This window comes from Culicoides brevitarsis, chromosome 2 (assembly GCF_036172545.1).
Source record: "Culicoides brevitarsis isolate CSIRO-B50_1 chromosome 2, AGI_CSIRO_Cbre_v1, whole genome shotgun sequence".
Classification (NCBI taxonomy): domain Eukaryota; kingdom Metazoa; phylum Arthropoda; class Insecta; order Diptera; family Ceratopogonidae; genus Culicoides; species Culicoides brevitarsis.
This window is the reverse complement of record NC_087086.1, coordinates 39008402-39026039: the sequence shown is the minus strand read 5'-3', so window position 1 is coordinate 39026039 and position 17638 is coordinate 39008402. Positions and strand designations below refer to the sequence as shown.

General features: G+C 22.5%; 1 protein-coding gene across 1 annotated transcript in view; it reads left to right on the top strand.

Moving 5' to 3' along the window:
* LOC134829117 (uncharacterized) overlaps positions 1-17638 on the top strand; it is a 45480-nt gene that overhangs the window by 24366 nt on the left and 3476 nt on the right. Inside the window, exons 14-20 of the mRNA XM_063842113.1 lie at positions 6937-7034; positions 11405-11520; positions 11735-11870; positions 12057-12166; positions 13088-13308; positions 15421-15517; positions 16894-16971. Of these exons, the coding sequence (XP_063698183.1) occupies positions 6937-7034; positions 11405-11520; positions 11735-11870; positions 12057-12166; positions 13088-13308; positions 15421-15517; positions 16894-16971 (856 nt within the window). The remainder of the gene's footprint in view (positions 1-6936; positions 7035-11404; positions 11521-11734; positions 11871-12056; positions 12167-13087; positions 13309-15420; positions 15518-16893; positions 16972-17638) is intronic.

The following is a 17638-nucleotide window of genomic DNA, read 5'->3' as shown; positions in this document are numbered from 1 at the left end:
TCAGGTGGTCGTAATTCACCCGCATTATCCTCCGTGATGATCACTTACTTAGCATCAATTTCTTTTATGATGTTCCCTCATCGCTTTTCGAACGACAAAAAAAACGCGTTGACAGTTATTCATCCATCATCATCATCAGCGTTCTAACCTTAAAGCGAAATTTATCAGCAATATCATATTTCCAGCCAATAATAAGATACCGACGCGATGTCGAGGGAAAAAATTAAAATGCAAAATTCTATCTAACAGCCGTAAAAAGGATATTGTTAACATCTTCTTCATCTTTTGTCATTTTCGTCGTCGTCGACGACGACGTCAACATCTCTGAGCTCAAACATTCACTTACTTATGACAACAACGACAGAATAGAACGAAAATTGGTAAACATTTGTCATAAATAAGCAAACAAGCGACATCAGTCTCGCAAATGAATGAATACTAAACACTTTTCTCCTGAATAAATGAATGGATGCAAAAAAAAAACGTATCTAGACTTTAATGCATGGAACGTGAAAGAGGATCAACAAAAAAAATGTATTTACGAGAGAAAAAACACGTAAATGATGAAAATATTCAGTTGAGGTACGTTGTTGTTATTCAGCGTGAAAAGGATGGAAAACTTGACGCATACACACAAAAAAAAACGCAGGTAAAAATAGTAATAATAAATATAATGGTGAAAAGGTGCCAGAAGTAAAATGGTTTTAAATTGAAAGGTGAATGAGCGACGTGTTGAACAATGGATTTTTTAATAATAATTTTTTTTAGCGTTATCTGCTTTTCTATGTCGTCATTGTTGCTTTATTTGGATATTGATTGACATTTAGGAGAAATCAGGTGAAGGTCAACAGATATTTTATACGAAAAAAAATAGAAAAAAAAAATTAACAGAATACTGAAAAAAAAATTATGAAATTTTGATCATAAAAAAAAAATTTAGTTAAAAAAATTCTTAAATTAACTAAATAATTAAATTAATTAAAAATTTTTAAAAAAAATGTTATTTTATTTTTTTTTATTTTAAATAAATTTTTTTTCTTTTTTTTCAATATCTGTTCAAATCTCATCATAATTAATATTTTTGATTAATTTTATTTTTTTCCAAGATAGTTTAATTTTTAAAAATAATTTGATTTTTTATTATTTTTTTTATTTTTAAATAAAAAAATTTATTTATTTAATTTAATTTTTATTTAATCAAAAGTTCTTATATTTATTTGAAAATTTATTCCAACCGTGAAAAAAATTAAAAATTAATTTAAAATTTAAATTAATAGAAAAAATTTTTTTATTTATTTTCAATTTAATTTTTTTTTTGCAAAGCTTTTTGAAATGCTTTTACAAGAAGACAAATTTTTTTAATATCATAATAAATATTTTTGACAATTTTTTTTAAGATACTTAAATTTTTGGAGAAATTTATTTTCTATTAATATTTTTTAATTAAATTTTTTAATTTAATTTTTAATTAAAAATTTTAATTTTATTTATTTAATTTAAATTTATTTAGTTAAAATTTCTTACAGTTATTTAAAAATTTATTTCAACGGTTTTCCAGTTTGAAATCCATACCAATTTTGAAACGCAATAACTCAAGTTTCGATATAAGAATCTATACGAAAATTTTTGTAAATTATTCAAATCAGCTCTCAGAATGTTTTTGTGTTGAAAAAAAAAATAAAAAAATATTTGTAAATTCGTGAAAAATTGCAAAAATCGAATGTAAGCTTCATTGCATACCTCAAAGGGACACAAAATGAAAAATATCGATTTTTTCATTTTTAAAAAAGTTTCTTTGTCAATTTTTCTACATTTTTTTTCACACAAATTATTAAAATAAGTAAAATCACATAAAACGTTACTTTTGCAGCCATTTCGAATTCCTTTTTGGATCAAACTTCCCCAAGGTTCATTCTTCAATTATGCCGCTCGGATGCACGTTATTATTTTCATACGCTCTCTTTTGTGATTGTTCAAAAGAAAAACGTAAGATTTGAATAGAATCTCGCAGTTAAAGGACTCTTTAATCATCTCGCTCGACTTACACAGTCGTCGTTGTCGACAAATCGGCTAAGCAACCTGCAACAACTTGGCAATGGCATAGAAAAGTTTTTGTGTCACGATCACACGACGCGCGCTATTGAGAACACTCGACTCGAAATAACGTCATTGTGCCTCGACTTTTTTCTCATCTTTTTTTATTTATTTACACGCTGCGTGTGTAAATGTGTTTGTTTACAACCCTCGGGGAAATAACGTGAAAATGCTTCGCTTTGAATGAGAAACTTCGAAGAAAAAGGGAAAGGGGAACAACATATTGCAACAACAACGAGAAAAGGCTGTGAAAAGATGCCTCGAGCTGTGTTAGAAAGACACACCTGGCTTCGTATGGGGAAAGAAAGGCCTTGATTTTAAATCAATATGCGACGAAAAAACGACAGGAGATCAACTTTTATGACTGACTGAGTGACAAACAATCGAGCGGCAGTGACATAATATTTCCTGCAGTTGATTGAATTCAGTTCCGTTCGACTGTTGCTCCTTTCTCGTGTTTTTTTGCGTCGTTTTGTCACAAGTAGTAAACACTCCCATAAATATTTATTATTTTTTTTTCGATTTAAAAATCCATCACACAGAAACTTTTCTCATTTTAAATTTATTTTCTTATTTTTTTCGCCAAAGATATTAAAATTTATCCATTTATCTCCATGTTTGACTGAGAAACGAGCAAAGTGACTTTTTTCTATTTTTTTTTTTTTTATTTATATTTATTTATCAACAAAAGTGCAAATATTTTATCAATTTTAAAAGAAAAGTCGCTCCTTTCAAAAGAAATTGAGCGCGGGAAAGATGAAGACACTAACGCACTGTCAACAAGGCGCAATCGAGATATTAACGTCACTTTCAATCGTCGAGGGAAATAAATAAAACTTTCGATATTCGAGATTTCTTTCTTCTTTTCTTTAACTAAAAAAAGCTCAAAACGAAGGAAGATAAATAACAAAAACTTATCGAAACAAAATTTTTTAGTTATTTCACTATTTTTGCTCTTTTCCATTAAAAATCCTTTAAAAAGAGAAAAATTAAATTGCTGGCACTAATTTTATCATCAACGCGATGTCATTTTATTATCGCCATCGAGACACTTTTTTTTGAGCTGTAACTAATCAAAAAAGTGACAAACAAGTGTGATGAACGAGGTCTGTAACTAAAGTAGAAAGTGTTCATGTTTCAGCGAAGCAAATGTGGAATTATTAAAATGAATTGCGAAAAAAAAGTAGTTGATGGTTAGTTGTTGTGATGGAGACAGCAAAAGTGGGTTTTCATGGAATGCGATTTTTTTCTTTGTGAAGGAATGTCGTTCAGAAAAAGGAATGAGCGGAAAGTTGTACAATTAAAATGTGTAGGATGTGTGAGTTTTTGTTTATGTGCTATCCAGAGGTACAGTTTTTAAAAGTGTTGGAAATTATTTTGAATTTTTGTGAACCGAGAAAATTTTTTTTATTAAGTTTAAATTTAAAATTTTAAAATAAATTAAATTTTTAAAACTTTAAAAAAATTAAATTTATTCATTTTTAATTTTTAAATTTTTTTAAATGAATTAAATGAAAATTTATTTTTAAAAATTTTAAATTATGTCAAAAACATAAAAATTCTCATTAAAAAAAGTCTTCATACTACATTTGAATAAAATTATTTATTTAATTATTTTAATTTATTAATATTATTTTTTATTAATTTTTTTTTAATATTTAAAAAAATGTTTAATCCTTTTAAAAAAAATTATTTTAAAAAAATTTTTTAAATATTTATTTATTAAATTGACGATTATTAATAAAAATAAAAAAAAATATTTTAAATTTAATTGGTTATTTTTTTTTTGGTTTTATTAAATTTTTATTCAATTGTATTTTTAAAATAATTATTTTTTTTCAAAAAATATTTAAGACTTTTTGTTGAAAATATACTACTTTTCTGGCATAATTTAAACTTATGAAATAAAAAATAAGTTTTTCATAAAATTGAAAATTTTATTTTAAATTTTTTCAAAAAAAATCTTTTAAAAAATTAATTTTATTTAAAAAAATAAAAAATTTTCAAAATTATATATATATAAATATTTAAATTAGAAAAAAATAAATAAAATATCGGTTCATAAAATTTCTAAAAAAAAAGTTCAAAAAGTAGAAATTTTTTATTTAAAAAAATAAATAAATTAACAATTTTTTTTTGCATAAAATAATATTTAAATTTAAAATTAATAGGTAAGTTAGAAAAAAAAAATAAATTTAAAAAAAAAAAATATAGAATTAAAAATTCAATTAGAATACCTTAATTAATTTAAAAACAAATTAAATTCGAAAATAAACGTCAATTTTTTAAACTATTATTTAAAAAAAAAAGTTAAATTTTTACTTTTTCTCAAAAAATATTTAAAACTTATTTAAATTACAAAAAAAAAAATCAAAAAAATATAAAAATTTAAAATATTAATAAAGTCATAATTTATTGATAATGTTAATTAAAATTATTTAAATTTTTAAAAATTATCAAAAAATTTTGACTTAATTAATATTTTAAATTTTTATAATTTTTCTGAAATTTTTATTTTTTATTTTATTTAAAAACTAAAAAATTTTTATAAAAATTAGAAAAATTATTAAAAATATTTTTTTTTAAATTTTGCTTTTATGAGAACAAAAAAAGTATTTAAACCATTTATTCCAAAAACTGACAATTTCCAACACTATTCATATCTAATTAAAAAGGATATGAAATATTTATAATGTAGTGCAATCGGGGAAATGAAAACCTCTCATACACTACAACGCGACAAAAAAATGTATGTCACACAAAATGTGCGAATTACAAAAACGGGGGATCTGTTTGCCGTCGGTCTCTTCTCACACGACAACGAATAAATGTCGGCGGCGTTCATTCATATAATTTGTTAAATTATTAAAGAATCAGCAGTTTTACATTTTTTCGTTCGTGCGTCATATGAAAAATGTTTGCAACTCATAAAGGAAGTGCAGGAAACTGATTAAACGAGTTTTAATGAAAAATGTGTCTCCAACGAGCACTTATCGCTCAACACATTTTATGACGAGCATCGCGCTGCCCCGGACATGACATTGCAACAATTCATCCATTTTGTAACGAAGGACGATGAAGGTTTGGTTACTCGAGCAATAAATTTGAGAAATGCTTGCAAGACCATTATTTTTCTGAAAAATTGCGGAATCGTGCTCGGAACATCAGTTTATTGTCCATTTGGAACGTGTTGCAATGTAATGCTGCAAAAAAAAAAGAAAAATAACAAAAAAACGGAGAAAAATGAGGGAAAGAAATGCAATTCACCGCATTCTTTGGCCACTGGATTGTAATAATATTGACTCTTCTCAGCTGTGTGCGAAAAATAATTTTGTATGCACATATTTTAAGTTCACAGCTCCAGAAAAACCGGAAATCACTTTAAAAACATTTTTGGATCATCATTTATTCGCTTTAAATGGCCTATTAAATAAACAGTCACTTTTCCCGTCTTTTATTTTCTTTTCATTTCGTTGTTTCTCGGGCGTTTTTCGCACGGATTTTATGATTGTCACGTCGCAGTTACACGAAATGGGAACACTTTACGTGTGATTTTACAGCTCAATCACGTCACATTCGTCGTCGTCGTCGTTGTTGTCGTCGGTAATTCTTTAATCAATGGCCCGTAGGTTATTTTGTGAAAGAAAGGTGACGAAAAAAAAATATTGAAAAAACGTAAAAAAGGGGTGATAATTGTTTTTCTTTTAGTGCTGTGATTTGTGATGAGCGATAAGGAAAATTGGATGCCCAAATTATTTTTGCTATTCATAAAAAAAGGAAAGGAAATTCACGTTTTAACGTTAAATCGTGTTAGATTGAATGAAGAGAATAAAATTTCATTTAAAAGAAAATTATTTTTTTAAGATTTTGCGATAAAAATTACATTTTTAAGCAAAAAGTCTTAAAACATTTTTTAAAAAATTATTTTTTTTAGAAAAAAATTTAAAATTAAACTAAAATTAATTTTAATAAATTTAATTTAAATTAAAAATTAAATAAAAAAAATTAAATTTAATAAAAATTAAATAAAATAATTTTTTAAAAAATAAAATTAAAATAAATATAAATAATTAAAATTTTCAAATAAAAAATTCAAAAATTGAATAAATATTTAAAAATATTTAAAAAAAAAATTTAAAACTAAAAAAAATATTTTAAAAAATAATAAAAATCTATTGATAATGAAATTCAAGTAAAAAATATAAATATTAAAATAATAAAAAAATAATTAATTAAAATAATTTTGATTTAATTAATAAATAAATATTTAGTTTAAATTATTTTTTTTTTTCATTATTGCAATAATTAAAATTAATTTTAATATTTTTAAAAAATAAAATTAAATTAAATTTTAAATTTTTTCATTTATTAATTTTATTTATTTAATTTTTCATTAAAAAATTTATTTTTTTAAAAAATTTTTAATATAAATTTTTTTTTAACGAAAAAATTGATTTAAAAAATGTTTAATACTTTGTGCTTAAAAAAATAATTTTAATTTTATTGAAAAAATTAAATTAAAATGAAAAATTTAAATTAAAATAAAAAAAAAATTTCAAAAACCAAATAAATTTTTTAAAAATTACTGAATTTTAAAAAAATGGAAATATTTTTTGGATCTTAAGGAAGTTGACCTTTGTTTATAGTAAATTTGATTAAAATTTATATGCTTGGTTTGAATTAATTGAAATAATTTTTTTTAAGCTTGATTTTTCAAACTTATTGAAATTTAATCGCTGTGACTTCTTTGGACTGACCTAAAATAAAATAAAATTTTTAAATTAACAAAAATTTTTAAAAATAAAAATTTCTTACCTTTTTTATTTATTTTTTTAATTACAGGTTGAAGCTTTCCCTGAACCTCTTCGATATTGGGAACGTTCTGATGGTCGTCTCTTAGAACCAAGTGAAAAATATCAAATGGAGACACACACAAATGGGTAAGTTTACAATCCAATTTCCCTTAAATATTTAACGAAATACCAAAAAAAAACTTCTTGTTGCCTTATAAAATCAACATTGAGCGCCTTTTTATGTTAAATTTTTTTAAACTTTCTTCTAAAAAAAATTATTTGGTTTTTCCTGCTAAAGAAAAAAAAATATAAAATCAGTAAAAAATGGCATTCTAATATCAACAATAATAAAAATATAAAAAAATAAGTAAAAATAAATAAATATATAAAAAGGGATGACTTTTCTTGTCATTCAATTTTTCTTCTCGTTTTCCATTATTTAACTCTTTATCCGAATGTGTTTTTGATACGTTCTTGCTCCATACCCCATAATAGCGGGCAATAAAATTCAACTACCCTTTTTTTATTCACTTTTTTTTACTTGTCCAAAAAAAGGGACATTCTCCGCTGAGACAACTCAATAAATGACCTTTTTTCTCCCTTGTCCTTTTTACCTGATTTAATGTTGGCTTGAATGTACGGAGAATTATGACAAAAAATCGTACGCACGAATGATTGAATGACAACTGATCGAAATGAATATGATATCAGAAAAAATGCCAAATAAATGTTTTCGAGTGTGTCTTTTTGGTCCTCTTCTGTCGTCCTTGTTGTCATTTTCATCCTCATCATCATCATCATCATCATCATCGTCAACGATCAACAAGGACGACGACGTCAACAAGCTTTGGTCTCTCATGTGTATTTTTGAGGCTTTGTGGTTGATTTTTTTTGTTGTTTGTTTGGGAGAAAGAAAAAAAAATGAGAAAAAGAGTGCTTGAAGAAGGGTTTTGTGAAATTGAATCATTATCCCCATAAAATTGTTATAAATATATGTGAAAGAGGAATATTTTTTGTGATTGGGAAGAAAAATCGATGGAAAAGTAGTTTAGTGTTAAACGAGAAATTTTTTTAAATAATTTTTACAGAAGATTTTTTTTTATAAAGAGATTTTTTTCTCATATTTTTAATTTTTAAAAAAGTGCAATTTTTAATTTTTGTACCCAGTTAGCATTTTTTAATAAATTTATTTTATCATTTAATTTTGTTAAAATTTTTCTTTGTAAAAATTTTTAATATTTCAAATTTTGCTCAATGCACATTTTAAAATTTTTTCCTATTGCACATTTAATTTTTTTTTTCCAAATTTATCTTCAATTTTCACAAAATTTTAATTTAAAAAAATTTTGACCTAATGCACAATTTAAAAAAAAATCTGAATTTCCTTTTTAATTTAAAAATTGATCCTAATGCACAATTTAAAAATTTTTCTAAATTTAATTTTAATTAATAAATTTTTCACTAAATTTTAGTTTTAAAAATTTTGACCCAAAGCACATTTTGAAATTTTTTTCCCAATTCTTTCATTTTAAAATTTTTTCTATTGCATAATTAAACATATTTTCCAAAAATTTTCGACCCAATGCACAATCAAAAATTTTTTCTTATTGCATAATTTAATTTTTTTTTCAAATTTAATTTTAAATTTATAATTTTTTCACAAAATATTAATTTAAAAAATTTTTAACACAATGTAAAATTTGAAATTTTTTCCCTATTGCACAATTCAAATGTTTTTCTGAATTTAATTTTAAATTTAAAAAATTATCACAAATTTTTTATTAAAAAATTTCGACCCAGTGCACAATGCAAATTTTTTTTAGTTTTAGTTTAAATTTTTTCTTAATTTTGTTTCAAATTTTTCACAAATTTTTAAGTTTAAAAAATTTTGACCCAATGCACATTTTGAAATTTGATCCTATTGCACATTTCAAAATTTCCCAATGCGAATTTTTAATTTTTAAATAATTAAAAAAAAACTTACCAAGTAAATATACTTTGACAAACTTAACTTTTGCCTTTCTTAAGCCTCTTTAAAAATTTTCCTCTCATTTTTTTAAATTTAATCCTTTCTTTGGGGTTTTCTTTTGCACTTTTGCCAGACGATGCCGTTGACATTTCTGTGCGATTTTTGTTGCGCGTTGAACTATAAACTAATTTAAATACGTTTTTTCCCACACTCACAAACGAAGCCGACTGAATATTTTAATATCATTTTGAGTAAACCCGGCTTTTGTGTAATCCGCTTTAAAGCTCATTTTAATTTGTTCAACAACATTACCAACAAAAAAAAATGTAAATAAACAACTATGATGATAAGTATTAATAAAAATTTGTGTGTCTGCAGTTCATAATGTGACTCATTTAATACTTTTTAATTACAAACACGCACAAAATCCATCATTTTTTGGAAGAGAGAGACAAACTTTTTCCCGGAACATAAATTTTCTCACATAAATGCAGGATTTACAGCCAAAAATAATTATTTTGTTTATTTTATGAACTTGTTGCTTTTGTGTGAAAATTCTTTCAAAAAAAAAAATCCTGTGATGAGTTAATAAAGTAGGATTTTTTGTTGTAACCCAAAATGCCGGATTTTGTGTGTCACCGCAATTTTTCGCAAAATTTTTATGTTGTTAATGCGGTAAGGGCCGCAGCAGTTGTTGACCTTATCAGAACAATGTCAAAAAGTGTCCTTTGCATTAATTTTGTAAACTCCGCCTTTTGCCGCTCTCTTGCAAATATTTACATGGAAACCGCAAGCCAGCCATTGTGCGCGATGGGATGAGATAATGTTCAGCATATTTACCGACAAATAAATAAATGACATTCGTTTTTAAATGAACATCAAATAAAAAGTTGATTGACACCATTAATTAAAAATAATTTAAATATGGAGCGTTCTTCAGTGTTTGCTTAGTGGCAATGATGACTGATGAGCTTTTGTGGTATTTTTTGTTTTTTTTTTCTGAGAAGTTGAAGGTTGAAATTGGAAATTTAATTGAATTTTAAACGGATTAAATAAAAATAGTTGAGAAAAGTGTCCTTGAAATTTTATTGAATTATTTTTTCAAGCACTTTTTAAGAGATTTTGCGACAAAAGTTTTTTTTTTGATAAAATCTTTTTTTTTTGATGTTTTATTTGATGAGAACTTTTTTTTATTGAAAAAATACATTTTTTTTTTTTTTAAATTTTTTATTTATTTATTTTTTGATATTTTAAGTAATTTTAATTTTTTTTTATTTTTTTTAATTAATTTAAAATTAATTTTTTTTTTTAATTTTTGTATATTCAATAAATAAAAACAAAAAAAAAAAAAAAATTAAAATAAAATTTTTTTTTTATAAAAATTTTTGATTTAAAAATTAATTGAACGTTGAACGATTAAAACTTTAAAATTTTATAAATTTTTATTTAAAATAAAAATATTTTTTAAAAATAAATGTAAAATGTCAAAAAATAAAAAAAATATTTTTAAATTAAATTAATAAAAAAATTTAATAAATAATTTTATTAATTTAAGATTTTTATTTTTATTTAATTTAAATTTAATATTTTTTTATTATTTTAATAAATAAATAATATAATAAAAAATTTCTTTTATAAAATAATATTAAAAAAAATTTTTTTTTTTAAATGAAAATTTTATTTTTAATGTAGTTTTTTTTTAATTTAAAAATTAATTTAAAATTTTATTTAATTTTTTAAATTAAAAAAAAATATGAAAATTAAAATTAATTAAAAATTTAATTTTTTTTTTTAATTAAATATTAAAATATAAAAAAAAGAAATAATTTAAAAATAAAATTTATTTTTTAAATTTAATTTTTAAAAAATAAAATTTTATTAATTATTTAAAATAAAATTAAAATACAAGAAAATTAAATTTTTAAAATAAAATTTATAATTTAAAAATTAATTTTATTTTTTCGTTTATTTTTATGTGTTTTAAAATTATTAGAATAATCATTAAACAATAGAATAAAGCAAAAAATATGAAAATTCATTTTAAATTTAATTTAATTTTTTGTTTAAAATTTATTTCATTAATTTTTATAATTTATTTCATTTTAATTAAAAATTAAATAATTTAAAAAAAATAATTTATTAATAAAAATAATATTTTTAAAAAATTTAATTAATTTAATTAATTATTTAAATAATTAATTAAATAAATTAAATTTAATTTAATTAAATAAATTAAAAAATTTAAATAAAATTCAATGAAAAATCTCATAAAAAAATTTAAACTTACCAAAAATCCATCAAAATTTTCTTCCATGAATAACTTTAATAATAATATCTTTAAAAATTCAATGTAAAATCCACTTGATCCATTTTTCATTCGAAAATCGAGAGCAATGTTGAAATTGAAAACCAAAAGACATCGACTGACCTCAAAACAAACATATGAGCAAAATATTTCCGAACGCAAAATTCCTCCCCACACAAAAATATCTTCTCTCCTCACATGTGACATGGCACGTGCCTGATGTCTTCTTTTCCCTCTTTTCAGCTACAAATCTGTAATGCGACTAAATATTACAATTACATCAAATCGAGACTACGGCGAATATCATTGCATCAGCAAAAACGAGATGAGTCTTGCCAGAGGAACATTCCACGTCGAAGGTATGTCTGGTTTCCTTATTCGAAATATTTTATGCAGCAGCTCCGTAGTAATTCGAGCTAAAACCAATATTGTATAAAATGTGGGTTACGACGAGAGAAGTAACTGCAAAATCAGCATTTATCCCATTATTATTGCAAAATTTTATCATCATTTTCATATTTTACTTGTCAATATAAATCTAATAATAATTCTCGTTGCTCATTCCGCACACAGATCGTAATCCGTTTGTCGTGAAACCCTTGCCAGACTTGCAATCCGTGCAGATTTATGGCAACAAAGCGCCGCCCAAGAAGTCAATGGATGACATTTGTGGACCGCCAGCTACGTGCCCTGAATGCCCCGATCCAAAGTAAGCAACTCTTATCTTTTGTATCAGTCCCCGTTGCGCTATTTCGGTGTGAAATTGAATTAGATGTCACGGGGATTTTTTTTTTGACGCACGAACATGCGAGAAAAATTCACTCACGCTTGACAGTTAAATATAATTTCATATTTTTTTATCCGATTTGTTCTTGCTTTGCCAACAACATTAAAGGGATTTCAAGTGCAAAGACGCCATTGTATCACTGTATGATCTGGTTGGTAATTTACAAATCATGCCAACCGGCAATTTATCGTATCCTGGAATCTCTAATCGAACATTGAGTAAGTTTTGTTCACGTCGCTGGAATAAAAGGATCATTTTTCATGAAGAAATTATTGGATTTGGAGCAGAAACTAAAGCGCATTTACGTTTTATGGCTTTAAATTTTTTTTGTTTTAAAATAAACCACGTGGTTTGAATTTTTTTTTGTTTTAAAATTAACCACGTGGTTTGAAAGATTTTTTGTTTTAAAATAAACCACGTGGTTTGAATTTTTTTTTGTTTTAAAATTAACCACGTGGTTTGAAAGATTTTTTGTTTTAAAATTAATCACGTGGTTTGAAAGATTTTTTGTTTTAAAATAAACCACGTGGTTTGATAAAGTTTTTGTTTAAAAAAAAATCACGTGGCTTAAAAGATTTTTTTTTTAAATAAATCACGTGGTTTGAAATTTTTTTGTTTTAAAATAAACCACGTGGTTTGAAATTTTTTTGTTTTAAAATAAACCACGTGGTTTTTTTTTGTTTTAAAATAAATCAAGTTTTAAAATAAACCACGTGGTTTGAAAGATTTTTTGTTTTAAAATAAATCACCAGGTTTGAAATTTTTTTGTTTTAAAATAAACCACGTGGTTTGATAAAGTTTTTGTTTAAAAAAAATCACGTGGCTTAAAAGATTTTTTTTTTTAAATAAATCACATAGTTTGAAATATTTAAACAAAAAATATTTCAAACCACGTGCTTTAATTTAATTCAAAAAATCTATTAAATTTTAAGATTCTTTCTTATTTTAAAATTTTTTTAACCACGTGACTTATTCAAAAGACATTAAATCGAACAAAATCTCAATTTTTTCTTCAAAAAAAATTAAAATGCATTTTAAAAAATGTCTCTCTGATGAAAAATGATCTCTTTTTCACAAAAAAAAAAAAAAAAAAAAAAAAAAAACAATTTTTCTAATTTTTCAATTTTTTCTCCATCTAGATTGCGAATTGTATGCAATTGGTAAGCCCGTCTTCCATAAATTCTCGGAAGAGCATTATGGGTCAGCGTTGAAGGATCCGTTGCCGCGCAACAGTGTTTTCGAGGAAAAGTATTGGTGCACGAAGCAGAACGACTCCTATCGCTTGTACGAGTACGCCAACAAAGCTGCTTACCGAAATAATGCGCACACAAAGACCTACCGTTTGGAGCATCCGTTCAGAGTAAGTAACTTTTGCTGACAGGTCACGGAGGTGAAATTTTGTGACGTTCGTCAATTAAAATTATGTGACAGTGTGTGAAATTGTGCACGTTGCAAGTTACGGGTTTTCTTTGACGTTTTTCGTAGGTAACGTGCTTTAATGAGAACGTGACTCAGATTAAAGGAAGAATTTTGAATTTAACTCAGAAAAGTAGTTTTTGTGAGAAAATATCAATTTTTAATTAAAATTTAAATGTTTAAAGAAGAAATTTTAATAAAAAATAAAAGTTATAGATTTTAGTTCAGTAACACAAAATTTTGACAAAATTTACCGCATTATTGACAAATCGAGTCATAACATCCGCCGTAATTGACTCAAATTCATCATAACTCATTAAAACTCGAATATTGACATATTTTCATGAAAATATGAATTTTTAGTGCATGATATTTGGCATATTTATCAGTAAAGGTCAAAAGTTTAATTTTAATAGTTTGAAGTAAATTTAAGAACTTTTTTAAAGAATTTTAAAAAAATCGAAAATTTAAAAATAAATTTTAAAAAATAATTAAAATTAAAAATAAATAAACTTATTAATTTTTTTCAAAGAAAATTCAAAAAATATTTTTAAAAATAAATACTTTTACAAATAATTATTAGAAATTAATTATAAATTATTTGAAATTTATTTTTTTAATTTTTTTTTCATATCGATTATTATTAAAAAATTTATTTTATTAATTTATTTTTAATTAAAAAAAATAAATGATTTAATAATTAAAGAAATTTTGTAAAAAAAAAATTATTGCATCAAAAATAAATAAAAAAAAAATAAATCAGTAAAGTAAATTAAAAACAAATTTTAAAAATTAAAAAATAATTGAAATGAAAAAATAGAATTTAAAAAAAATAATTATTTTTTTCAAATATTCATATAATTTTTTTCAAATAAAAAATCACAAAAATTTAAATAAAAATAAAATAAAAACTAAAAATTTTTCTTAATTTTTTAATCGACTTAAAAAATTTTTCAAATAAAAAAATTTAATTGAATTTTTAAAACTTTTGAATTAAAAAATTAATTTAAAATTTAAAAGAATTTTATAAACTTAAAAAAAAATACTGAAGAAAATTTATGCAAATAAATAGAATTTAATTTTTTTTTATTAAACCAAAATAAATATAAAAAAAATAAATTAAATATTTTTTATTAGTTAATTAACAATTTAATTTTTTTTAAACAAAAACTTAAATAAAAAAATTTAAAAATATTTTTTCATTAAAAAAAAAATTAAATAAAAAAAGTAAATATTTTTTTTAAATTTTCTTTGACTTAGATTAATATTTTTTATTTTAAATTTAAATTAAAATTAAAATATTTTTTAAATTTAAAAAAAAAAATAATTTTAATTTTTTTTATTTAAAGAAAATTAAAATCCTCTTAAAATTCATTCAAATGTCTATCAATCATTGTTGCATTTTTCCCATAAATATTTAAAAACAAATCCAACAACGAAAAAAAAACTAAGCCATAAATAAATCAATTACATTTCAATTTTTTATTGTTTTTTGCCATTTGCACTGAACTTAGAACGAGAGACACCCAAAAAGCACATTTGTTTGTCCATTATTCAATTAAAATTTCGTTTTAATTAACGCAGATCCATGCACAGCAGCAAAAACACACACGATTTGGAATTCCAAATATAATGCTGCATAAAATATCGGTACAGAAATAATTTAATAAATGCATCGATAAATAGATATTTATATCCAATCTACCTTTTGTGTCATTCATGGAGCACCAAAGAGACAGAGAGAGAGGAAAATAATTTAAATTATAAAAGATTTGTTTTGACATACAAATATTGTGCGAAGCTGCCTGTTTATACCAAAATATATAAATAATATTTTAATAATGATGATGATGATAATTATTAATTTATGTTTGATTGTGACGAGTTGGTTCGAAAAGTTCCCTTTATTCATTTATTTCCTTGTTTCATAAAAAATTCAGGGGAAAACTTTTTGCATGACCTCATGAAATATTTATTTGTACAAATTACACCTAAAACTATTTAAATTTCGTGTTTCTGACCGTTAATATGTTTTTTTTTTGCTGTTCATTTGCAGGGCAATGCTCATGTCATTTACAACGGATCTTTTTACTACAACGAGAGAGATACGCCGAGAATCGTTAAATTCGACATTGCCGTGGAACGACAATCAGGTGAGCAACCTTTTTTAGTGTTTTGTTTGATAATATATCATTTTGGTTTAAGGACTTGAGCTTGTGTTATTCATTTTCGGATAAACATTGGGTTAAGTGGGCTTAAGAGCTTATCAGTGCGGGATTTGGGAAAGGGATGCAAAGACAATTTGTCATAATTTCAGTAGATTCTTTTTTTTTTGTGAGAAAAATGAGAAGATTTAAGCAAAAAGGTCATTAATTCTTTTGAAACGAGTTTTATAATTTAAAAAAATTTGAATTTCAAGAGATTTTTTCGTAAAACATGTTAAGAAATTTTTTAAAATTCATAAAATTATAAAAGAATTTTAGAAAATTAAATAATTATTTTTTTTTTGTTATTTAAATAATTATTAATTTTTAATTATTTTAAATAATAATTATTTTTTAAAACTTTTAATAAAGATAGGTAAAAGTCAAAAGTAAAATGAAAAAAAAAATTAAATTAATTTTCTTAAATTTCAATTTTAAAATTTTTAATTTTTTTTTTGTAAAAAATTTTAGATTAAAAAAAATTTTTAGAAAAAAAATTATTTAAAATTACTTTAAATTAAATTAATTAAAATAATTATTTTTCTTAAATTTTTTATTATTTATTTTATTTAATTTTTTTAAATTAATTCAAATTATTTTTTTAAATAAATTATTTTTTATTAAATTAGTTTTTAAAATAATTATTTGAACTTTTCATATAAAAACAAAAATGTAATTTTTTTTTATTATTATTTCAAAAATTAATTATTTATTTTTTTTAAACAGGTAATTTAATTATTTAATTAATTTAATATATTTTTTTTAAAATTTAAAAAAAAATATATTTTATTTTCTTAAATCTCAATTTTATTTTTTGAAAAAATTAAAGTTATTTTTTTCCATTTGAAAAAATAATCGATTTTTAAAATAATTTAATTTAAATCTCTCTTTTGTCAAACAAAAATTAAATCTCTTTGCATGTGTCTTTTCTCAAAGAAACAGAAGCTTTAAGCGGATTTTCCTTTGTTTCATTCGAAAATTAATATTTACTTGAAAATTTCTGAGGAAAACATTATTTCCTCATAGGAAACCAGAAATTACTGAGCCATTAACTTTAAAACTATTGAAATTTATCACAATAAAAGCCCAAAAATCTCCTTTGCCCAACAATGCTCCGAAACTCATTCATATAAATAATATAAATAAAATTTCCGTCTCACAATCGTAAATAAATTACAAAGGACCTAACTCAAAAACAATGACCATTTAATTGTATTTGCATCCCACACTCAGTCTTGTTTGTTCCAAAAAGACAAAAAGCGAGTGTCTCGATATAGATTTCAACACTGAACTCTGTCTTTTCTTCTATTTCCATGCACGTGCAGCATCGAGGGAGTTAAGAGGCTTGGATATAAATGGCACGCACCATCTCTACACAACCGACTACAATTACGTCGATTTAGGTAAGTTTTCAAGCCATGCGGATTTAAAATGTTGCATCATATTTATTAGTGTATCAAAATGGACCATGTTGAGTTGTTTTGTGGGAAATTTGTGTTTCGCAACCTGAAAATATTTTTAAAAATTAAATAAGAATTTTTTATTTTTTATATTTAAATTTTTAAAATATTCATAAAAAAAAAATATTTTGAATAATAAATTTTTTTTTTTAATTTTAATCGAAGATTTTAAGATTTTTTTTTATTTTTGAAGGATTTAAAATTTAAAAAAAAAATAAAAATTTATTTTCTGTAAAAATTTTCATTTTTCAAATTTTTTTAAGAAAGAAGTTCAAGATTTAAATCAAAAATAATTTTAAAAAATTTTCTAAATTTATATTTTAAAAAATTTAAACTTAAAATAATTAAATTAATTATTAAAAAAAATATATTAAATAATTTATTAAAAAAAAATTAAAAATTAATTATAAAAAATTATTAAAAAATAATTGAATTATAAAAATTAATTTAAAAATTATTTTTTATAATAAATTTAATTTTTTTAAGTTTAAATTTTATTAAAAATAAATTTAGAAAATTTTTAAAAATTATTATTTAAATTATTAATATTTTAATTAAATTAGTTAATTTTTTTTTATCAAAATTTAAAAAATTCTTCTAAATTAATTTT